This window comes from Bombus pyrosoma, linkage group LG6 (genome assembly GCF_014825855.1).
Source record: "Bombus pyrosoma isolate SC7728 linkage group LG6, ASM1482585v1, whole genome shotgun sequence".
Taxonomy (NCBI): domain Eukaryota; kingdom Metazoa; phylum Arthropoda; class Insecta; order Hymenoptera; family Apidae; genus Bombus; species Bombus pyrosoma.
Window position 1 is genome coordinate 3782149 of NC_057775.1, and position 25923 is coordinate 3808071.

The 25923-nt window shown below is 43.2% G+C and overlaps 1 protein-coding gene across 16 annotated transcripts in view; it reads left to right on the plus strand.

Moving 5' to 3' along the window:
• The window catches only part of LOC122568136, a 187620-nt gene that overhangs the window by 148642 nt on the left and 13055 nt on the right, over positions 1 to 25923 (plus strand). For 14 of the 16 annotated variants that reach the window (XR_006316988.1, XM_043727523.1, XM_043727530.1 and 11 more), the window contains 4 exons: positions 16333 to 16594; positions 17455 to 17606; positions 18887 to 18996; positions 25650 to 25847. Coding sequence is in view for 15 of the 16 variants with exons in the window: in XM_043727523.1 (XP_043583458.1) it covers positions 16333 to 16594; positions 17455 to 17606; positions 18887 to 18996; positions 25650 to 25847 (722 nt within the window). In the remaining variant the exon portion in view is untranslated. The remainder of the gene's footprint in view (positions 1 to 16332; positions 16595 to 17454; positions 17607 to 18886; positions 18997 to 25649; positions 25848 to 25923) is intronic. The other 2 variants (XM_043727526.1, XM_043727520.1) reach the window with 1 other exon arrangement.

Consider the following 25923-nt stretch of genomic DNA (forward strand, 5'->3'; position numbering starts at 1 on the left):
TTCTCGAAGGATACGAAGATGAAGCGTCGGAAAATTAATTCTCGTGAATCGTTACACACTCGTGACACACTTCCTTCCCTCTCATCCCGTTTCCTCGTTATCTCCGTTCACGCTCGATACGGGTGAAAACAAATGAACTTGAAAGAACTCGTACAACAAGATAGGTATACATATGATGGTGACGCATCGCGGCGAAGGATTACGACCCAGTCGTAAATTCGATTACATGTTTCGAACCATAGAATAATAACTTGGAAAGCAGGTTAACGGATAACAGTTCGAACCTCCTTCACACGTGCAGGAAGCATCGGAATTCCAAATTCATTTGCATTAGTCTTATCGCAAGATACGTTTTCGAAGACCAGGTTCAAAGTCCTCTTCTATCTACTGGTTTCGATACTCGAAACTTGTCCCCGTTTCACGGATGAATTTTAAATTCACTCGCTTCGTATCTCTTCTAGGGGTGTTATTCAAAGATCACGGTACTGCTTGGCATATGAAAGTACGTAGGTGTAAAAATTCAAGAGAAAATACGTCCTGAAACGAACACTGAATCTTAATTCCAGCTTCGTATCGTAAGTGCTTCCTCGACAATCTTCTATCAGAACGTACCTACTAAGATCATCTTTTCTATACAAGTTACTTCAGCCCGCGTCACAGTGACGTGGTGGAAAATTTTCCGATCAAACTTCAATGCCCGTAGAAGACTAATTTTCCCCGGAGTTGGAAACGATCTGTTCAAGGAGATTCCCCGTTATGCGAAAAGGAAGCGCATCTCGCGAAAGATGCAAAAAAGAAAGGCCGATTCATAGCCCGAAGCAACGGGTTAATGGATCGCGAAAAAACAGAACGACTCGCATGGTCGTCGCAGCTGGACTATTTTCGATTGATCAGGCCGGGAAGGATTGGTCGTACGCGGGCATGCCGCCAAAATGACTGTTGCTCGGAGCCGGTCTCGTTGGGACGAGCAACGATCCAAGTCAGACTGGCGATCCATACGTTCCGGATATCACCCGAGGCTATGGCGCGATGCTCGTTTATCGGATTTCCAGCACCGTCCCGTGAACGATGCACAACCGTTTCTCTGTCTCTTTATTTTGAGTACCGTTATTTTCGTCGTAGCACTTTCGATGATTTTGTTCATCGTCGACGTTCTCTGCCGTGAATGTTGAGTCGGACAGAAACGTACGGGCGAATATCTTTCATGTCGTTCGGCAACGATGCAACGCTAAACGTTGTACGAAAATTGAGACTAATCGCGCGTAAATATACGTAGATGGAGCATAACGGATTAGCACCTACGTTCTAACGACCGTTAGCCATGAAACTTTCATAATCTTCTATTTTTTTTTTTTATCAACAGCTGACCGTGGCGCGATCTTTCACTGTCTCGTTGGTCGCTGACAAATTTGGTAGGTTCTTTTCGTAATTCAGTCGTAATTAAATTAACTGCTCGATGTGTAAATTATTATAAACTAGCTTTAAAACTACAAAGTTGATTATTATCGATGATCTCGTTATATCGAATGAAATAGCTCGTAAAGTGTTCGCTACTTGCTTATCAATTGCTGCTTGTCAAACGCTTAAAATCTCCGTATCATCGTTCTTGCAAATGTTCCATATCATTTCAGTTAAATGGCATTATTTTTCTATTTTCGGTAGAACTTCTTTTACGCAAGAGAAAACCAACTTTAAATTCAGATTAAAAGCAACGGGACAAAAAATCTTTGCAGCAGTTTCGCGTGGTATCAAGTTCGCGATTAAATTAATTTTCATAGAAAACAGAGGCGCACGATTCGTTCGTTCTTGTACGATCAATCGAAGGAACGAGCTGCTTGCCGCGCCGATAATTATGTCAGGTAGAAAACAATCTCGATTTCTCGTATTCGTCCAAACGAATAATTTTCACGAGCGACGAATTCGTACCAAAAGCTCGAAGAAAACCGGGCGTCGCGACGGTTAAAACACTGGAGAACACGAATTCGGCTTATGAACCGTTAAGAAACGTGATTTTACATGCTCGTAAGCTGCATGATGTAGAACCATGCTGCTGCCCTGTGAGTACCGTTATTCGGCTCGTGGTACTCGCTCGCTTGCCCACCACCGTTCATTACATAATTCTTACGGATCGTAACGTCGTTTCTGATTTTTCGACACCGTAGCCTGGATCCTGAATCGCGTCCTGGATTCTAACGCACTTCGCACCACTGTTCTTTAAAAACGCGATGCTCTAGTAGTATCTTCGAATTGTCAGACGTCGAATCGTAATCGATTTTGTCGGTCGTGACGATCGCTTAGCGTAGAAAGCTAAAAACCTAGAAAGTTTGTAGTTGCGATTGTTTCCAACGAATTTCGAATTCCACGAATGACCATCTTTTCGGTAAACAAAGTGTCGTATACAGAATACGCGTAAAGCGAGGAACAGCTGGTTAACACTTTGCCAGTGTCGAGACAGAACTTTCTCGCAGTAATTTATGATCTCACGGTGACTAATAGACCTGTTGTCCTGGAGATCATCGTATATTGAAAGCCACGTTTTCGGACACCTCGGGATAAAATAGGTCTTCTTTTTATTATTAATATTATTATTATTATTATTATTATATATTGACATACCCGTTTCTGACACCGATTAGTGTACGGAAGCTGAAGAGCGTGAAGTTAGACAGCTAGTAAGATCGATAGATCTATAAAACTCGAGTACGGAAACCTTGAAAGTATTTGCAAATCCGGTAGAAAAATCTAACAATGTAGAAAACTGTTAGCCCTGACACAGATACGGGGGTGGGAGGTAGCATGATTGTAAATTATACCTAAGAAAGCTCGCACAAACCTACCTAAACGATCTTAAATACGTAAGAGTTAATGAACGCTAAGAATTGTCGGTAATGTACGAAGCCATTAATCATTTTAAAGAAAAAGATCAAGTCCGTCGCTGTCCTACGAGAATCAAAAGATTTAAGATTCAAGCTACACAAGATCGGCGTGTAGCTGTGGTCCGTAATATCCATTCCGCGTCCCTACTTGGAAGCGGTAAATTTGAGAAACTTGTGTTGCACTGTTTCCAGTAACTGTCTGTACGTCGCCTGATCCAGTGACCGCATTACCGAAGCGTATTCTAACGCGGCCTAAAGCGCCTTAACGAGTGGTCGTTGCCAAATTCCACGGCGCGTCGTTTGATAAAACCTAGCGTCTTGTGTGACTCTCTTTCGATGTATCGAAAGCGAGGCGAGAAGTCTAGCAGAGACGTGGAACGGCCACTTAAATCGCATTAGAGACAGGGGAATACCATCCGGACTATAATCAAACGTTGTAGTAACATTTGTTATCTCGTTCCAGAGATCAAGCTGAACTTCGAAGCAACTCTGGATGCATAAAATTATCGTAAAAGTTTTGAAATCACCGACAAGTACGGAAGGTCATTGATAAAAAGTATAAACAATGAATATAAGCGTTGAATACAGATCGTCAATTCGAATATGTTGTTCGTCACCGCCAAGATAGCCCGCTATCCGCGATAACGATGAATCTGCAGAGCCCATTGAAGACAATTTCTTAATGAGTAGGGAATACGCCCAAACTGCAAACGCGAAATACTTTCCGAAACTCAATGTGTACAGTATGGACTCGATTATGCCATTCGAAAGTATCAAATGCAAAATGGCACTAAACCACGAGATCAGTAAACCATGGATAACGATAATTTCGCGATTGAAACCTTGTCAGCGGCATCCGATCGCAATGTGTACGTAAAGAAAGGATCGACTCGATCGGTAAATAATATCAACTCTCGTTTCCATAGAACGAGGTGTTTGTTCCGTGTTTGAGTCAGTCGATGGTGAGGGGAAAAGATTAGTGGAGAGGTATTAAAAACGAGCTGGTTCTTGCCCGATGAACGGGGCACCTGTCGTTTGCAGAAAGACGAGGAGAACGGTGAAACGAACGAGGAATCGGTGACAGGGGAAAAAGAGAGCGGGCGATCGAGTCCTGCGAGTCGTCCTCGCAAAAACGAGACGAACGCCATCACCGGCCGAGCGCGGATTTCGACTCGCTGCTCGCGAGTGGAATTGCTTTTCTCCGACGACAACTGGATCTGTAACGGATGCATTGGCGTTTACAGAGATGTACAGGCCGATCGTCTTGATTCCGCGTAGAGGAATTGGTTCAAGCGTTCACCTATTAGATCGTCCGTTCGCTAGAATAGTTCAAATAGTTTAATCATCTGTTGATTCAGGTCATCGCCAGTTTCTTTTTTTTACTAAACGAATACGCAATGGCGATCGACTGCTTTCCGTTCCATCATCTTCAGTCGCATATACGGACGAATTAATTTATAAAAAATGAACTTCTATATTTCTCGATAGCTTAATCTAAATTTACGTCGCTTCGCTATATCGATAGTGCCAAATATCGTTACGATGTGAAATGTCCGCGCGATCAATTTGATCGCGTTACGGGTTACCGCTTGAAGCCATGATACGGTTTTTATTACGACACGATCGGTAAAGGCTGAAATACTTCCGTGCGTATTCATAGTACGAAGGATCAGCGTGACCGCAAACGCACGTAATCGACGTATCAATTAATTTCAACGAGCAGTTACGGCGGTACGGCCGCAGAAACCACGATCGTGTATTAAAGATGAAATCGAAGCGTGAATACACTACGCGAAGAAGCATAAACCAGCTGGCAAAATGCTATAAATGTATAAATATAACATCATTTTCTTTGTGAAATACATTATACATCACAGTTGCTTTTTGTCGAGAATTATAATTAACCAGAGTGAAAAAGCTTTCCATCGCATATTCTTCAGCTTCTCGGACATGTCAGAGGTACATGCACGTACACAACGCTACATACACAGGGTGGCAGGTTGATTCGGTCAGACGAAGATGGAGTAAATTGAGTAAATTTTCAGGCGAAGACAAGGTTTCCCTCTTACGCTCGTTTGCCGTTCGAGCACATTGAACGGGCTTCTGTAGCCATTTCTTGCCGCGGTCTTGTTTCCGTAGCGTAAACGTCGAGAGTGTGCGAGAATGTACGCTCATAAAGTTGCTATTGATTCACGGTAAATCGAAACCACGCGACACTTGGTCGATAGAGCTTTCATCTTCCGATCCTTTTGCGGAGCTCGACAAAATTTCTAGCCGCGTTTCTACGAACCTGAACAGGTTTTCTCGAGTATGAAGCTTACCCTGACCCAAACTTACATCTACAGATCTATAGATCTATAGATCAACTTCGTAACTACCTATCTTCCCAATCACCTATCACGACCGTTTCAAAACCTAACCCTCGTCAAAGCGAATTTCCAGTTCACCCATGCGTCAATTCCCAGGAATCTACGTAGTAAATAAAACCTGAAAAATGAAATATCGAAAAGGGATAGAGGAAAAAAGAAAGGGCTGTTCCATATCGCGTTATTGCCAATATAATTTCCGTTGACGTTCGTGGAATATTAAAAGAACCAAATAATCTGTTAGCTTAAAAATCCGCTCGGAGGAAAGCAGCGTTTCGAACGCTCTGACGCGATAACTAATCGACGGGACAAAGAGACGGTATCGACTCGTCTGACCCACTTGATCACTACAGATCCCGTTAGTTGGCATCGAGTCGATACTCTTACCGCAGGCATACTCGTTGCTCGCTACCGCGATCACGCGGAGACGGGAATCGGCGCGAACAGTCGCCAGAGAAAATGTCCGCGCGACAAATAAAATACTCTCGGATCGGACAACTTGTTCGAAGGACAACAGCTATTGTTGAGCCATGCTCGATTTATTAGCGAGATCGCCAGCTACTGGATACCGCGATACGCTTTGTATCAAGCGCTCACGAATTTATGGCGGACGATGAATCAGGATATTCCAGAGACCGGAATTGCCAGACTTTATTTCTATTGCGGAGATTCTCCGCACGTATGTAGCTCTTTTTCCGTTTGTCCTTGTATTCTGATTCGATAGTTCGAGGTACGAATTGAAAAATTTGGGAATTTTCACTACTTGTTTTAATCGCTAAATCACCATTCGTAATTGCTCTACTGTACGCATTTTATGTCTGTACGGAGATAGTATTCCATGTTATTCCATGGTGGTGGAAATATATTTTTCGCGTTTGAAATCGCGCAAAATATTTGTTACGTGTATGTTATAAATATGTCTGCAACGTTAATATGCATCCACGCTCAGGCACGTTGTCAATGCGATACGATATTTTATTTTGCCGAACCCATAGCCTCTGGTCTCCTTGAAGTTCCAAGGAATTTTACTACTCAACCGAATCCGCTAACGATCGACTTAACGAGCCGACAACTATGCACGTAACGGTCGAGTTTCTAGGGATCAGAAAAGCCTGAATCGCGTGATTTGTCGCGATACGGTAATACCAGGGCCTGTTACGAAATTCCGATCTGCTGATCGAGGCATTCCCAAGTGACGACATCAGCGTCTCTTAAAGAGGAACAAGATTTTTCATAGTCCTTCGTTTCAAGTCATATATTTACCATTATCTTCGTGCGTGACGTACAAGACATAATTTTCAGGATTTACGAAGGCTAGCAATTGCAAAGGACAGAGATGGTTATTTACGTCTGCGAAAACCTGAATTCTAAATTTAAATCTTAGCAAAAAGTAACGCGATACTGCGTGACACGCATCTTGCGATTGTTCACGCCACATCGTAGTTCGCTATATACGATATAACTTACAAAAATGCGTCAACCAGAAAGTTCAATGTTCTAGAAATCGGGTATATTTCAAACGTTAGAAAACTAAAAACTAAAACCGAAGCTTTCGTCCGATCGAATCTTTCTTCGTCGAGATGGTATAACAAGGACGAGGCCGTCGATTTAAGACGGAATACACAGCATGTAAAATTTGGCGACTAAAAGAAAAGAAACGAACGCACGTGAAACCAAGAGCGAGAGACGAAGAAAGATCGACAGGAGCCGAAACACGGTTTTCGTTACGAGCGAACGAACCTATGTACCTAGTATTACTCGAGCGAAGAAAAGGAGGCACGAAAGAGAAAGATGGATCGAAACGATCAACGATTATACGCGTCCATTCTTCGGAAGGAACACACGGCGGTCTGCGTCGCACGGTAAAAGCTAGAAGTTCGAAATCCCGGGTGGTTTGCCGCATTCAGGATATCCCGACGCAGTAAAACCCGGGCGAGGACGTAAAATATTTATTACGGGTGGCCGCAACCGCGGCTCCGATCTTTTTGCAATCCACTAGCGATAAAAAGTTCGCGTACAAGGTAGATAGCGGGCAAAAGAACGGTATAGAACATGGAGCGTAGAGTATAGCAGCGTCGCAGAAAAAGAAAAATCAACAGCTTGGTCGGTCGTTGCGCAGCAACAGGTCGAGCAACGATACAAATGATCATGGAAGTGCGTTTCTGCTCCCCGGTCTGTTCGAACTACCTCGATCAATTTCTGTTTTTCCCTTCCTCCCCCTCGCAACCCCTCCCTCTCTTTTCGCTAGCCGGTCCTTCCACGACGATTTATCTTTCTGATCTTTCCGACTCGACCGTTGTGCTATAAATTGTTTCGCATTTTCTAGAGAACGGACGCTTGAAACTACGTGCTTGCGGTACGTTCGATAGCCAGGACAGAGGGATCATTCGTGAGCCTGTTTTCGTCCTGCGAAACGAAAAAGATTATTAGAAATTCCCTGATGCAATTGTACGCGGTTTTATGCAACTTTGATTCTACGCGTGAACGATATTTAGCACAGAGGAGACATTTCGTGGACGAATCACGTTTGTTACTGAATGGTTGGCTGCGGGAATCGATATCTAGCAGCATCTAAGTTATCCGAGCTAGTTTCACGATAAAGGAACAGATCTCTGCCTGACTATCGTAGCAGATCTGCGTACTCGCAAGGTTCTTTAAATTGATACAAATTTCTAACTACCGTAACATCGAGATATTACACATCGTAAAGCAAAGTTACCGGAGAGTGGCGATGGCCTCGGAAACGCGAAAAATATCTCATGAGATAGAATTTTGATGGCGCGAGGGACAAATCCCCGTGATGGTTTTCCCAATAACGATTCTGATTCCCCCTTGACGCGTCTGCTCGGCGCCACTTCCGGCATCGTGACAACCACCGTAAGCCCTAGGACGTCTGACGGCCCGAATCGTGGGGTGAACAACCCTTATATCCTCCTTTACATCGTATATGCCCTTCTCGCTGTTGGTGAAAATCCTATTTGTGAAATTAGACGTTTGCTCGCTTTGAGACAAAGTAAACCGCGTTTCTCACTGGCATTCGGGAGATGGCGATGGTGCGATATAGTGCAACAAAGTGAAATATTGCGCGCGTGAATCTAGCAGGATTATAACGTAACAGGAGCGCGACAAAGTGGAAACTTTTAATGAAAAAAGAAAGAATATATCGCCAAAGAAACTTTTTTGCTCCATTTTCCTTTGTAGAATTATATTTCACTTGCGAGTATTATAGCATGCCTGCCTTTGATACAAAGATCATAAAAGGTTTACGTATCTGCAGGCATATTTACGTTGTATGAACGATACTCGAGTATTACACGCATGCATTATCGACAAATAGATCCACGTTCGAGATAAGAGTTCCTCGTTGATTCTTTCTCATGGTATAAATAACGAGAAATTGTCAGGAAGTATGTAATAACGTTACAGCGAAACTACTCGTACTTCGTTACTTTTACTCGCACGTGTAACACCTACAACGATATTCTTCGTTGAATCAATAAATAAAAGCGTTCCCCAGCGAACGTACAAGACTAGATCTTAAAATATAAAAATCGACGTGATCTGCCAGTGGCTTACGACTCGCATATTTCTAATCCAGACGTGTTCGTAAATCACAGATAGGTGACAGGTATCTGCACCATCGAGTTTCCACGTCGGTGAATTACACTGTCACGAGTATCGTATAGTAGGAAAATATACCTCTTAAAAAGATGGTACCGAGTCAAAAAAAGGCTAGGAAAGTTCTAAATGAAAATAATTCGCCGAAACGGCAAAAAGAGAATGCCTGACGCAAAATTAACGATACGGTAAATCGGCGTGCCGTTTTAATTTTCATCGATCAGTCGTCCAGCAAGCAATATGTCAAGCAGCGACGGCGACAACGTAGCAGGGACGAAATATTATCGAGTTAACGCGCGCAAAGTGGTCGTAGGAATGGCTGACGGGTGCGAGAGTGTAATGCACTTACGTCACGCGAATTTCAGACAAAACAACCGGTGCTGTAACGAAAATTTAGCGTCGCGACCGGACGCTATACCGGACCGTTCTAAATATAAAATGGATGGCTGTTGACCGAGAGAAAAATGCTCGACGATACGGTGCCGCCACATCCGCCGTTTCTTTTCTTACAAGATCGAACGTCCACGGTCGACCCATTTACCAGACCCTCCTCGTGCCACGAAGAGACGAAATGCGCCAGTGCTATTTAATCCGATGGTTTATTTAATCCGTCAACATTGTCCATTACCGCGTAGCCAATGGCGCGCGCGTGCTCGCGTGCCAGATAAATATAGACGTTCCACTTGGCACCGACGCAGAAAAGATCAAGGTGTCGTAGAAACGACGTCGCGCCGTTACTTCATTCTAGTTCCGTCTCGGTAATATTTGACGGATTCCGATGTCCTGATTGCAGATCGATAGACGAACTTATAATAGAGTACCCAATCTCGGGCGCATCGAGGTTTATCGAAAGCATCGGTTAGTACGAGCAACAACGCGTTTCAATGTCGATTCTAAAAATACTGAAAAAATTGTAAAAAATATCGAAACGTTTCTAAATAACATTTTATCTCCAACCGTTGACATTTCGATGCGTTTAATCGAATATATTTCGTCGAATGATGAATCAGAGATGGTACAAGCGAGGACAGTCGAAACTCTTTGCAGGCGTGACACGCTTTATAGCTTGACGAACATTATCCATCCCAATAATTTTCATTCTATCTCCATGTATGACTCGCGTTACTCTCGTTAAATCATCGAGTGCTCATAGTATGCGTACAGGTTATCGGTGAAAGTAATCCCTAAACATTCTTGCTCGATTTATTTACATAAAAGGGACGTTGCTGTAAAATATCTGCAATTCGCTTCTCCTCAGAGATATTTTCACTCGCTGAACTGACGTTGTTAAAAATATTTCTGTCGCGAATCACTAGATTTTCGGAAATATTTCACGTCATAATCGGGCAAAAATAAAATTGAATTTAACGTACGGCAACATCGACGAAGGTTTCATATAGAATCGCAAGGGGATTAATCGATCCTTTCTCAATTAATATTCAGCACCAAACGTAATTGGACGGGAAACTGGCGCGCGGACGTTTCACCAAGCTGCATATTTATGTCTCGGTCGGAGGAATTCATCCGATCAGTATGAAGAGCGAAATCCGGATCTGTCGTTGCATTCGGTTTTACAAGAGTGCGGTAATTAGCCGAAGTCGCGTACGATGAAATTGTCCGAATCGATGCATTGATTTCTTGTTACGCTGTACGATATGCAAAGCAGTTACGCGTCTACTTTGAAAAGGAGAGGAGATTTTATAAGTAGTACGTAGCGGCTAAGAAAGACAGTATATATTCGTAAAAATAAGTTAAACGCAGAGCGTAATATTAAAAGGTGTTAACAAAACGGAAGAATCGCTTTTATCGAGTGCCTGATACTCTTTAATTAAATCGCTGAAACATTAAAAAATAAACGAATAACGAGTTACGACGTTGCGAAAACATTCGAGTAACTGGGCCATCATCGAAATCAGGTAATTTGGAGCAAACATTCGCGGTTTACATTTACGAACGTAGAAACGATAGAAAAGATCTGTGTTTTTTTTAAATATCCGTGAATAACCACCTTGAATAAATCCATGCAAATCGCGGATATCCACGATGCAATGTCACTGTTTCGATATTTCGACCAAATTCCAGACGCGACAGCTGCGATCGACGTAAATCTTTGATGCAATCGGTTCTTCCTGCTCGTAAATGCACCGCACATATTTTTTCATCTGTCTTGGGCTCCGTCGTGGTACGCACGTGCAATTTGCGAGAAGCATAATCCGTGAACCGTCAAACTTTTTGTTATACCGCCACGATTATTGCTTCCTCGTTTCCCCGGAACTACGATTCTTATTTCAGATCGTGATATTGATTTCTCGGTGGAGTTCGACTTGACTCATTTAGCTTACTTAGGATCAAAATGATCTTAGCAGATACGAAGATGTAATTTTAACGGTAACTAATATATATATAAATCTAACAGAGACGATATATGGAGTTGTATATTATGTACATAACGTTTTGCCGAACAGCAAATATAGTTCATAAATTGCACAAAGTGTATTTAGCATTTCCTTTTCGATCAAAGTCTGGAATATTCGTTACGAATGTTCGTTCCCCTATACATAGAAATGGGAATTAACAGATAAGGCGGTCAAATATATTAACGGAGGAGGATGTATTGCGTTAATGAAGCGTGGTGCGGAACGACGAAAATTGAACGTGAAGCAATCTAGGAATATCATAGCAGAATAGCGATACGGAAATATGCGCTGGGTAAATCGAAAAATACACGTGCCGTTTAATCAATAGCGAGCCAATATAAAAAGTAATCCAGACGAAGATTACATTTTATCCGGGTTTATTTTATTTTTCCCATCGAGCCGTTTGTCTGTTATAGGGATACGTTCCGAAGAGACGTTTCACCCGTTTAATTGAAAAAAGTGCGGATGGAATTGTTGTGTCCATGTTCACACCGTTCTTAACACGTTCGTGTTTAATTAAACGTTTTAATTTCTCTAATTTTCTTCTAACTTTATTTTAAGTTTACTCCAAAAACAGCTTTTAACGTTTTTATTGCGAGCCTGTTTTAAGAAACAAAAAATATACGTACAGAATGAAATGTTTTAAAAAGTAACTTTCCCCGATTAATTATTCTAATTTTGTTATCATTCTTGAAAATGAAATTTAATTTACTCGCACGCTTTCAGAGCGCCAATATCACTGTCGCGTTTTCTCACCTCTCTCAACTTCCTTTACCTTGAAACGTACACAACGGTCTTCTGAAGGCAAAATACTCTTTCTATAAATCACTGAATCATCCAAAATTTCCTAGATATAATACGTAATCAGGAACGGAATACGCGTTCAAAGTCAAACCTGATCAATCGGCCGATCAACGTCCAGTAGCTTACTGAAAAAATCGAGACGAAGAATCAGCGTGTGTCGAAGCTACCAATGGACACGAGGAATGCGTCGAAACTGAAAAAAAAAAAAAAGAAAAAAGCAGGGGAATCGTTTGGAGCAGAGAGCATGGTAAATCGTAGTCGTCGCTAATGCATCGTCACGCATTCCGTCGCGAACAAACGTCGAGGAATCGTTCCCTAGTAGCTCTGCTATTTAATGTATTCCGTTTCGATGCATCTGGTCCTGCGGCGCGGACAATTTCCTTTTAGTGGCGCTTACGGAAAATAGAAAATGTCACGGCGCATCGACGCCGTTTCACATGCGCCGATGATTTAACAACTCTGTCGCCAAAACTCTACATGTGTACATTTCTCGACTTGCGTTGTTCGTCTTTTGGACGATCCCTTTTTTCGTCGCGCACGGGAGAAAACGGGAGAAGAGTTTTCCTTTCGAGCGCCGTCCGAAGTGGATTAATACGATTTCTTAGAGCGACGCAGAAATGAAAAAATTGAATTTTTTAAGTGCATCTTCTACGTAGTCATAGGGAAGTTTTTGATTCGTCTGCGTCCTCCTTTGTCCTGCTGAAAATTTATCTCTGTTTCTTGTTTGTCCCACCTCCTACTTCCAACTAAGTTGCGCGGAGTACGATAGAACGTTTTTACTCGCAAAAGGATATTCGTTTAACACGATGATCGGTTAAAACCTTTATTCCTCGGGACAATTTCTATTCTTAGACCAGAACGATTTCCGATATCTGTTTGCGGGGATGGATTGTTTGCAGTATTTTTCGTGCTGATTCTTTCCATCTACAGGACAAACTACAAACACGATAGCGAGAAAAAAAACGGATTGAGATACGAGACGATCGTACGTAGATTGTATGGGACGAACGAATGACACTCGTGCTCCTTACATAAGCGTATACGCACGGATGGCCCGGTTTCACAGGCTGAGTTAACTGCGCACGATAAATTGTCCCTTCCGGTGTGTCTGACTCGGCCTGTTCCGAAACGAGGCGGTTCCTGCGGTAATTCCCCTCAGGCGGCCGATGGTTCCGTTCTATTTCGTTCTATGCCGTTCCCATGTCCGCGAAACATCAGGTCGCTCGTTATGGCCGCGCGTCGCCGCCGATAACCCGCCACCGTGAGATTCAATTACGTCCTCCGATGCTCGCGGCCGAATCCTCTTCGCGCGCGTTCCGCATGTTGTGCGACGCTTCGGAATTTCGGCGTCGCGTGCTCTGAACGTTCTTCGAACTATCGCTTTCTCGCTAAGATTCCTCAAACCAGACGATTCCCAGGGAAAAAGAGGGATGGCTAGGAACGAGTCGAGGAGTTGCGAGCTCGGGGGAAAATTCGAGCGGTATACAAAGGATAGGAATTCTTATGAGGTCGTTCGCGACAAGTCAAGCATCTGTAGAAAGCTCTGCAAGAGATACCTGTTTTATATAGTTATAGCTCCTTTAATATTTTTGTATGTATTTCTCCGAATAAAAATTCCGACGAAATAAATACCGGACTTTGCTGCGAGAAATCTTAGATGAATTTGCTAAAGCTATTGCAGCGAAAAAGTTTCGATTTAGAAAGTTAGTAAAGATACAAATGCCTGGCGGTCGAAACTCTGAACTCACAGTTGAGACCGCGACGAGAATTTGGCTCTGTCGATACCCGTTAGAGAACGAATAATGTCGAAACTATGCAACTCCATGCTGGAACACGGACTCGCCATAATGTTTAATTTACGCAAAACATTTGATGTTTTGACGCACCATTGCGACTATCGTGAAAACGGCGAATATTTATAACGTTATATTCTGCCATTTTCTCCGAAGCTATTTTCTCGTACGACTCGCTTTCGTTCGTTGAAAAGTAATCATTTAATCCCCGCGAACAGGATACTCGTTTTACCATGCGAATAGACAGTTCGTTCAAAGTAACATAAAACCAGCTATGTAACACGAATTTGGGTTGCAGACGCGTTAGATGAAACGTCGCTCTAAATGTACACTATACATGAAAGTAGCATGCTCGAATTTACTCCACGAGGTTACCATAAAACGTGACAAACCATCGCTTGTTAGAAAAATTAATTTGTCGCATATTCGGAGCGATTATTGGATGATGGAAACGCGCGATGGGACACGGTACGGCATAGCGAGAGGAAATTTCGCGTTCCACTTTTCTGCTCTCTGTTCGAATGCCATCGTATTTTCACGGAGAATTCTCCGCATCGTTCGCGTTAACAGACGGCCGTTCGTAAAAATAGCGAACTGGATTCAATTACTTGGCCTGTCGTCGCATTCTCCATGCCGAAGCGCTTTGGAATTTCAAATTCGATCGAGACCTCGGTCGGTTCGATAGCGGAACGCCAACGTGTCTTTTTTTCTTCGTTCTAGCATTTTATACTTTAAATTAAAAATATGCTGCATATCTGCGAAACTAAACATTTTTACAAGTTTCAGCGACTATCTATTTATTTTTAAGAACGTAAAACATCTTTCTCGGTTTATTGACATCGAAGTACGAACAAACTCCAGTATCGGATCTATTAACTTGCGAATGTGGTTTTACATCGAATATGATAATTCCACGTTTCCAGAAATACAGCCAAAGAAACGAGGAAGAAGATTTAATTGAATCTCGAACATAAAGAGCCTTCTCTCTGGATGCTCTTTCGCTTTCTGGGTGGTCTTACTCATTGGCTTCGATGAACTTGTGCGTCACAAATGTTCGTAGAAAAAATAGAATATACTTCTCGAATCGATCGTATCGTAGCATGTATAGTTCAAGGCTGGATCAGCTTATTCAAATAAGGTGTCATTTTACACGAAGAAACGAAATCTAGAATGAAACGAAACGTAGAATGCTACGCTAGCTTTCTTTATTTGGTTTTTAAAGCGTGTACAGTGTACACCCGAAGTTACTTACCTTTGTCCCTTGGACATATTCCGACCCTGAATGATATCAAGAAGCGCAAACACAGGTTTCACGATTCATGTTTCTCGATTAGTCGACGCAGCTGGTCCATTGTGCTCGCGCAGATGCGCCTCGCCGTAGCCATTCACGATGAATCGTTTGCTTTACAAAACCGGCCAAAACAGAGATCGACACGATCCTCTCTCGATCGTCCGCCTCTCCAATTATTAGAACTGTGTAATTGAAACTGCAAGCCGCAGCCAGCTCCAAAATTCGCGATGCGTGCAACTGTTCCAAGCACGTATGAAAGCTGATCGAGCTTCGTGAAACGATTAGACTTTGCCAAATTGCATTTAGCCAGTACGCTCGGTCTATTGCTTTACCGTTAATTACTCGATGTTGTTTTCGCGTTAACGTCGTTGAAGAATTTGAAATTTAATAAAGTCGTAACTTTAAGCTCGGACTAATAGAGGAAATAACGCTTTCAAGTATTGAGAAAAGTGATTGTACAATTACAGTGTCTCTTAGTTGCGAATCGATATTCCTGAGAACCTACAAATATCCGTGCTGCGACTCTATAGAGTTATTGAATATAGAGGAACGTTCACGACGAACCGTAGCTTGATGAATAAACGCGCGATGAGCGTAAAGCGCGGACAGGAAATTCTTACAGTGAAAGTTTCGCGATTACGTCGCTTTTTCCAAGGAATAAAGAAGATTGGCTGCTGCGAACGCAGCGTGCCATTTCGATCGTAAATATCGAAAGCGTCATTGTACGTGGCTACATTGTTTCTTGCTCGTAGCTATTGTATATTAACTATTGTACTCTGCTCGACTATTTATTTCCTTTGACGACAAATATCGCGTATAGGTTGCCTTAAAATTATTAAAAAACCATACGATTTATTCTACCTATCGTTCGTCTAAACAAGATTATTCGAGAAAAATCTTTTCAAAACGTTTCAACTGCGATTTTAGTTATATATATAATACGTTTATATCTACGCGAGTTTACCAATATTTCCTCACTTTCGTATTCGTTATATAGCGCTAGTTTAATTTTCAATAAAGTGGCTTTCGACTCGTGCCGCATCGAAATTCACAAATACCAGTGCATATCTATACTTGTTGGATAAAATGAAATTTGCCATGTAGTTTCGCGGGAAATATCCAGAAAAAGAGGTGGACACTTTATCACGAGTAATATTTTATTCGCAGCTTCCGGCTCTGGATCGGTGATAGGAAGGGATCCACTTCCGCCGAGAGCTGTCAGCACTTCGCAACTAGCTCAAAGAACGCAAACGCAACCACCGGCGACCGTCTCTACTCTTCCACTGCCAAGAAGTAACGCCACGCACAGACAACCATTGCCGCTTCATCAATCCACTCCTCAATCGATCAGACAATCGGAAAACGATATGACTAACTCGCAATTATTGCGAGCCGCCAGCAGCGGCGATATTGGAACCGGATCTGCCATGTGAGTACGATGTTTCGATATTCCGATATATTTGTCGAAACGTTCGAATCGAAAGACCGGATGGAAGAAAAGCGAAAGGAAAAATTGCACAGGGATTCAAAGACGTGAACGTGCTAAAAGGAAGTAGATAAATTTGATGTTAATACGACATGACGTAAACTTAGAAATAACATAGATTACTCTTTAAAGATGAAATAGAAAGATGAGACACGCTGTTACGTTGTTTTCGTATTGTAGAAGAATTTTTCGAACATTCCGCGAACGTGAAGATTCTGGCGTGAATACTACTCACGATCAACGAGATCGAGATTCTTGGCGAAAAGCACAAAATCGGTATGGGAATTTCCTCGGTGACACATTTTTCTCGGCTGTTTCACGCCGCGCCGTAAGAAGTATGCGCGTGCAACTAGCGTATGCTTTCGAACGATGCGCGCAGCCAATTCTCCTCTGGCTGCGTTCGTTCTTAAAACGATTCCGATCGATTCGTCCGGCAAACGTTTTTCGATCGCTCGAGAATTGACGCGTGAACCAATCTTTTATTTACCGTGATGTTTACAAGTAAAAGGAGCGTGTAATTTAATCGAGAATAAGATTCGCTTCTGTCGCATTCCTGATATTTCGTCTACGTTATTATCTCTGTTGTATTATGTTCACGTATATTCGGTAATTAATCGTTACGCAGTTACGACACCGAATACAATGTGTACGAGGTTAAAGTGAATCGTACGCGGAGTACGTGTAGATTAATTAGAAATAAAGAAAGAGGAGCTTTAATAATCAGAGGAATATAGCGGTAATGAAAGATTACGAGTAAGACAAAACGATAACTTAATATTCAATTTTCAATTTCACAATTACAGATTGAATAACAACGACGGAAAGGACATAAGATTAACATCCCCCAGTGGCCACGCCACTCAACGATTGATGAGTCCGGCTTTGAGGGTTGTTTCCTTGAACGACCATCGAGTTTCCAGCCCTAGCGACAGCGATATACGAGTTCATAGTCCAAGTAAGAATATGCGTTTTGCGATTTCTTTCGTTCGTTTGACTTTTCCGATTCGCCGATTACTCGATATCTTGTAATTTTCCAAGTACCTTCGACTAAATTCTTCAACCGTCGAGTACTAATCCCTCTTTAAACTGACGTATACGTTTCTCTACCGCTGTCTCGGCACATTTCTCCAACTCGTTTAAACACGAGTACTCGTTGAATCTGCTCTAAATCGTCCCGAACGCTTGTCACGCCCGGCGAAACTTTCGCCAACTTCATTCACGCTTTTCGATAAATTTGCCCTACTCCATTCGTTTCGCTTCAGGAATATCGTGCGACGTTAAATTCGATTCATTCAAATCCTGTTGAAAGGACGCAATCGTCGTTCGATTCCAAACGGGGAATGAACCGATCTGGAAGTCCGAAAGAAGCAGCAAGCGCACGATCGATTCGCGGTTTCGAAGAATTCATATCGGAAAGCGAGCAAGAAGCTTGCAAGCTCTCCGAAAAGAACGCGGTTTTGGTGATGCAGGTTTACCGTGCTGTTAAGATTAATTATTCAGAGGTACGCTCGGGCGGCCGGCTAGACACTAACACTAACTTTCTTCCGTGCTTATCAGCTGCCAGACATTCGTCCGGAGAATTAAAGAGACTGCCGTTATAAGCGACCCGCGAGGAACAAGCTTAACCTTTCGTCCCACTTCTCTATATTTTCTTCTATTCGCGGATATGGCGGGCGAAGAATTTTATTTGATCTTCTACGTTGAAGATGCAGAAAGCATAAAGACGGAATTAAAAACGATACAAATATACGATACAAATTATTCGTCGTGTTCTTTCGCGAAAGGGAAGATCACCACCGCGCTAGATAGAAATTTACGGAAAATGATTTTCACGTGTGTAATAATACCTAGCGTAATATCGTGGTTAACATCCAGGCAAATACATTATCGAACAAACATTAGCGAGAATGGCCGATGCTCGAGTCCGAACAGTGGTTAAGCGATATCGAGTCAATATTTAGCTCGTACAAAATTCTTGCCTGGGTCAATATCGCGAATATTAACCGCCGCTTTGTGCGTTTTTATCTAGCCAGCTCGGGAAACATACGAAACGATGCTTTTTCTCGTACGATTAAAGGGAAAGCCAGTCTCTCTTATCGTCGATATTCCCACGAGCACTTGTTCGACCGTATATTTTCCTTGTTGGAATATTACTAGCGACGATATAGAAGACTTCTAGATTTAAATCCAAGCGGTGTAAAAATAAGCTCGCAAACTCCTTTCATTTGCTCACAGTCGAGAGGAAAATGGTGAGTCCGATCGGCCGAGAGGTGGACCGCGGCGGGGGCACGGCTGGTAGGCAGAATCAACGCGTATGGGAGTGCAACGAGTTGCTGCACAAAAGGGTGAGTGAAAGACAGTTTGGCGCAAGCGAAACCTTCGAGTTGATTGGCATGGCGAAGCATGGAAAGAGAAAGGAATCTAACGTAACGACACGGCTTCGACTGATTAGCCGCTTTTTTCACACTCTCCTTCCCTCCCCGCTCCCCTTTCCTGTTTACCGCTCTCCTCTTCCCACTGCGTAATTGCAACTCCGTTTCTTTATATTTCACGCGTACGTACACACCATTAGTGTCACGCGACAAGCAAGCGAGCACGTATACGGTTTGTTCGAGCTCTGTCCCGCGAGCGTGCAGTAGTCCGCATTATCGTCCTAGCATGCAAATTCCACTAGTTGGATTAATTAAAACGTTGCCTAGGGCGAGCCGACGATTTCGCAGCGCCTACGCCGCGCCGATACAATTAATCGCGAACGCGTTTCGGTTCTCGGGGTTATCGCACCTGACGGGAACGCTCGAGATGATCGGCGCTCAACCAGTTGCAAGTGCAATTCGTTCTTGCTTAGAAACTTGATGATTTCAATTCGTTTAACATTTATCGTCCCAATGAATTCCGGTAGATTCTAGCGCGCTAATCGTAGATCGTTTAGGAACCATCACCTACACAGGTTGCCCGCTAAGGCGTAAAATGTGAGAACGTAGAGCCGTGGTTTGCAACGAAACGCTTGTTATCAAGCGTCACGATACGCTGGTCGTGTTAAAGTTTCACTTTACGCGTGGCCGTGGGCTGTCACGTTATCGCCTTTGGTTGGTCGACTAAGTCGTTAAGACACGTGAATCGATGATCCTTGGCGTATTAGGCTCTGTAGCTGATACTTGCTCGATTCGGTAGTCACGCTATCTCTCCAAGATCATGAACAATTAGTTAATTAGATTCCTTCGATTACAGGTTGGACGATAATATCTTAATTGTTTCTAGATTTTCAATTTCAAGATTTGGTAGATTTAGCAGCGCTGTTTTGTCTTTAAACGCATACTCAGTAACTCGGGAAAATTGAATGGACACTCCGTTACGTTTCCTATACTTTTCTGACGTTTACGCGTTACATTCGCTTCGACGCTTAGTGATACGCAAGTAGCCGAAAACCACTCTTTGCGATTAGAGCAATTGGAAACATAGAAAGGTCTGGTAAAACGTACTACCATCTAGATTCGTGGTAAACTCGCATGTCCAAATCGGTTTCGAAAAAACCGATTCGAAGCTAATGCTTCCAATCGAGGGCCATAGTGACTCCATATCGGAAAAGTTAGCGACGATACTGGTACTACGAGAAGAGATACCTCCCATGAAAGGCAGCGGATCAAAGTTTTCTTTCGATATCTCGTGTCAGGAATTGGATCGGTGGCTGAAAAACATCTGATCGAGCAGATCAGGGGAGTCGAGAGCGCAAGTTCGACGTGCAGAAAGTGCTCGGAACGGAAGAGTCCAGAGGGAGCGATATCCATTATGGAAAAGGACAACCGGCGCGCCCGAAGGAACCGCTGAAAGCCATTGAAACTCGCGAATGTACGCGTACGCTTCCCTTTGGGCTAGAAATCCAACTACTGGTTCTACACGATGTAAACGGGCCGGTATCCAACCACCACGAGGAGAGAACGATCGAACCGCGTCCGTTTGATGCCGAGTTTACAAGCATTTTCATTAGCGTGGCCTGCTTGTCCCAGAAATTCATTAGCATTACGCGAGCGGCAGCAGCAGAAACGCCGAGTTGTTTTATCGCGTACGTCTCGTTGGCATTCCTGCTGACTGCGCGGCGTTCGCTCCTAGAAATTTCATCGGCTGCAATTAATACTTTAATACTATCGCCAAATTCCCATCGCAGACTCCGCGGTAAAATATTACAAATCTTTTCTACGCTAGAACCGTTGTAGAGTTCGTCAAACTTTCCCAACTGTATGTTTCCTCGATCGATTGCCTTCGCGAGAGATTACTTTAATCGGCGCAATTCGAGCGACATCTCCGTTCATACGATCGAAAGGTAATTTCATTGATTACAGTTCCCGGGTCTATAACAAGGTTTCTGCTAATCCGTAGCTACCATAGATCTTTGTACCCCATACCGGAAGTTGCTTCTTTGAAATCCTGCTATGATAATAACGATTATGATAACGTTGCTAGACTTAACGTATTTTGAAGAAAGCACGCCTTCGATATCGTACGAATTCCTCCTGCAAGAAACAACCGTTCGCGTTCGTTCGATCTACGAAATGATCTTTTATCCTCGATTCCGCTATCATTCTATTGGAAATTTGCCGTTTTGCGATTCTGTAATCTTCCGCTTAGCACGTACGTATTACGCAAGTCGTTGTCGTTTTGTCGAGCTTTCTTTCCTGGCCGACGTTAGTGTTCAAAACAATCGGCATTGCCTGACCTTTTGTCGCAAATATGTTGCGTAACAAAGATATGCTTTAACTTGTTATTGTCTCGCTTTGCTTCGCAGTCTTTAACTGTTCGCACATACCGAACGCCTCAATTTTGAAACTTCGAAGCGAAATATGACAAGCGTGAATTTGAAATCCTATCGAAGTTAATTACATCTATCGTTCCGTGAAATTTATGCGAAGAATCGGGCACTTCGTAGGTAGAGAATTAGAAACTTCGGACGTCGATCTAGTCTTCTCGTCTTTCTTTCCAATCGAGAAGGAATAATACCGTATCTGTAACTTACTCCGCGTGAAAACGCATGTTTCTTACTTTTATACGTTACACGAGACTTTCAACATGAAGCTGTTTCGCGTGTGTCGAAGGAATTCTAGAATATTCCGTCGCGTTTGAAAATACGAATCGAAGCGTACAGAAAATCGAGTGCCAGCTCTTTCGAATCGTCTCTTTATTTGGAGACTGTAGGACACAGACTAGCGAGAAAGTAGCGACGCGAGTGTCGTTCTCTCGCTGTCGTTACTTCCATGCAAAGGAACAGAGTGATTGAAACGGTGGTACACTAGTCTCCGGCGAAGAGAAAAGGATGAAAAATATTCAAGGAGAAAAAGAAGAAGAAGAAGAAGGAAAAGGAGAAGGAAAAGAAGAAGAAGACGACGACGACGACGACGACGATGAAGAGGAGGAGGAACGGTGAGAGCAGACTGAAAGGGATGAGAAGAAAAGAGGATTAAGAAAACCGAGGGCCAGGGTCGATCCTGCATACGGTCAGCGGTGGTCAGCAAGGGCACCGTGCCAGGGGACTGCGGACGGACTTTAAGCTGCCTGCACAATCGAGGCAACTTGAATAGAGTGTTGGGACAAGCATTATATCGTTGGTTACATATATTGCAGAGTTTCCTTGTTTCGATCCTCCTCTTGAGCGATACAAGGATGGAGAGGACTCGAGGAGGTTCGAGCTTAATTAAGTCCGCTACTTTGAAGATTCCAGGCTTTCTTTGCTTTCGCTTCGCTATTAACGCGATTTCGAGAATATTTGGCATGAATCTGGAATAGCGGGCGTATCAATGTTTGCTTTACTTTTGAAACTCCGTTCACTGCTATTTCGTTAAAAGGCTATGTAAATTCTAGCGACTTTATACAGAGGATAAGAGAAATATACAGAAAGCGAATACAAAGATATAAACAATTTCGACAAACGCGATTATCAACGTTGTATTTAAACGGTTTTATCCATAAGGATAAAAGGAAGCGTGGATCGCGTTTCTTAAAATGGAAGTTTCCGCGAGTTTCCCGGCAAAAGTAGCCGTTACGTCGAAATAAGATCGTTCCGAAAGCGAGGACACTAGAAAACGGCGATATCAGCCAAAGAAGATTCTCTGAACCGTTAAAAGCTCGCACAACTCTGGAAACTTAAAAGTCTCGGGTCTCTGGAAGGTCTTAATCTCGATGGCTCCGAAGGTTTGAAAGTCGAGGAATTTTCGAGTTTCTTAGGGGAAATCGAAAATCTCGGTTACCTTTGGAACGGTTTGCAGTACACCGCGTGTGTGTAATCGCGGAAAGAAGTTTTAAAAGGATCTTTGCGCATCCGGGAACTTGGAGATAGTTGGGGAAAATACGAATACTCTGCGCTAGTAACAATGCTGGCTGAAATAATTGGAGTAGGTGTCAGCAAATATACGTTAAGCATGATAGGACGTACAGTCTTTTAAATAATTTTGCGAACGCGAATTTGAACATTCACCATCTTCAAATTTCTAAGTACAAATACCACCAGAACGGATACGGTAGTTTATTTTGTGCGCGTATCTAGGCTTGGTTCGCGAAACCTTAACGACCTTGGAACGCACCTCTATCGTTGTAATAGCTATCCGCACCTTTAAATCGAACAAACGAATTCGGAGAATACCTTGCAACAAGATTTCTACCAGCTTCACCGAATTACTTGTAAGCATATTCTGGTGCTTCTATTATTGTATTTCGGTAAAACTATTTTAAGAGGTTCGGTAACACTATCTTGCAATTATTTCGAGCGATACAACGTTCGATCGTTTCCCTTGCATCATCCAGCAACGAGATAAACGAAACGATTCGAAAACAGCAACAACAAAGAGGAAAAAATTGCGCAGAAACGGTCGGCAGGATCACGCAAAGAGCCGGCATTTAAGCGGAACATTATAATCAGATCTCGGTTATAAAGGCTGCCTTAACCGAGGGACATGGGCTCGCGTGGTCGAGGCGAAGCCAGCCAGATCTCAAGCAAAACATACAAAACGATAGCTCGACAAGCCGAGCAAGGAACCACGGTGCATGCCGGGTACTGTAGGAGTCGGTGAACAGGCGAGTCGATCAGACCGGGCATGACGCCAGTCTTCCAAAGTCTTCCTTCCACCTTCGCCACGCTCTCGCTACTCTCCATTGTGCTGGTTTCGTGTGTTCGCAATGTACGCCCGTCGATACGAAGCTTCTCCGACAACGTAGTTACTTTCCGCGTCCCTAAGCTTCGTTCCATCACGGTTTCCATAGGAAAGAGACACGATTTTGCGATGGAACCTGCGACCAGGACCTCTTGAAACAGGGACGTGAATCGTTCGTTGAATCGGCGAAACGCCAGTCTTCCACTGGTTCTACGCGGATCGATTTAAATGGAGATGAGACAGGTCAAAGGTTGAGGATCTACGTCTGCCGAGGGAATTTGCGTAAGTGATGTAAGCTTTGTCGTGGTGTGATTCGCATTAGATGATTTCGAACAGGGTCGCAACACTTTTGACGACCGAAATTTTGGCTTTCCGCCACATTTTCTTTACAATTTGATCGAATAGGTCACTGCCGAACGTTTTCAAGTGATTTGTTACAGTTTTCTGTAGGGATATCGTTGTTCTTGCGATTTCGCGCACAAGAAACATCGCTTTCGTGCAAACATAGAGGTTGGATATCGTTGTGGACTATTTAAGCCAGTGATACCGATACTGTAAGAAGCGCCGGCGATCGATAAATCGTTGCTCGTTAATTATGAAAACTGTAATAACGTAATTGATTATTTATCATTTGTATCTGTAGTTCGTAAATATTGGTGCAACTAATTTACATATACAGCCATTGCGTTTTAGTTGGTAGAATAAATTCGTAGATTTTAGTAACAGGCGTAGATTTTTGAAGCTTAGGTTCTCCGATGTCGTTCTTCGTTTCAATATCAACCGAGTACCGTTTAGTTTATGATCTGTGATATCAAACAATTTTTGTACAATTTTATTTCTTGCACGCAGCATTCGATCGACGGAACGGCCTTGTTCAACGTCTGATATTTTCTACGTTTTTTTTTATTCTTTTTCATTCTTTCCATGCCAATCATACCAAAACGCTTCTTAACCACGCATCGTAAACGTAAAGGCCAAACGATTCTATCGATTTGGCGTTTATACGTTTCGATTTTACACGGTGAAATAATTCGGTGTCAAATTCAGTGGAAAAACATCGTGCCACGCTGAAATACGCGCGAACACGATGGTATTCGGTAAAACTTTGTTCGAATGCACTAATAACGATGTTTGTTTCGAATAATCCGTTATAACACGCGTACACATCTTTTGCCTTCGATATTCGTCTGAAAATCCTACTTTCGATCATCTCGCCAATTTACAGAGGTGTGTAAATTATTATTAGGCTTGATTTACCGTTTCTGCAATTTTGTTCATTTTCAGCACAAGTATGTTATTTACTACTTCGCGATCCTCGTGTTCACGACGCGAAAAACGCAGGAGTATCGTTTATCAAATTCATATATCGATTAATTATTCTCAACGTAGACATTTCCTATTTCGCTGTAAAGCTAAACGATATTCTTCGTACTCGAACGTTTTCTCGCTATAGGTTAACTATCTCTGTACTCTGGTCGGCTGAAATTGTAAGAGAAGCGGCATTAAACGAAATAAGCTTTCCAATAAAAACTCGCTAAGCCTAATAACCTGCTCGCCTCTGTACAAGCAAACTTTCAAGTTTCCATCACCTTGTCACAACATACGCGACAAGTTAGTCGGCATAGATTTCCATCGGATCACCGTAAACTGCAGATTGCACGTAGAGCGTAGCGTTTTCAGAGCTCGATCGATCTTCTTGGTCGAGACGGGCCGCCGAGGGAACGGCGGTAACAACGCTAGATTCAAGGTTTTCGCGTTCACACCGAATTGTTCGCCAACGAACCAAGTTCGCCGCGAGGGGAGGCCGGAGGCCGGTGTTTGCGTACGCGCGATCGCTAACGAAAGATTGCATGACTCGACAGAGCAACGTCAGCTCCCAGCGAGCAGAGGGCGGCCGCAAGCTGCCGCAAGCCGCAACCCAAGGACTGGTTCGCGTGTCCGCCGGCGAACTCCTCGGCAGGACCCACGAGGAGTTGGTGCTCCTGCTGATCCAGCTACGCCGGCAGAACGCCACCATCTACAAAGCGATGGAGAATTGTCACATGGAGATCGAGGCACAGGTCCGAAGACATTTTCAGAAACAGAATCGTTGGCCCAACGGTAGCAGCTGCGACTGGGAACAACGGAGCCTGCGTC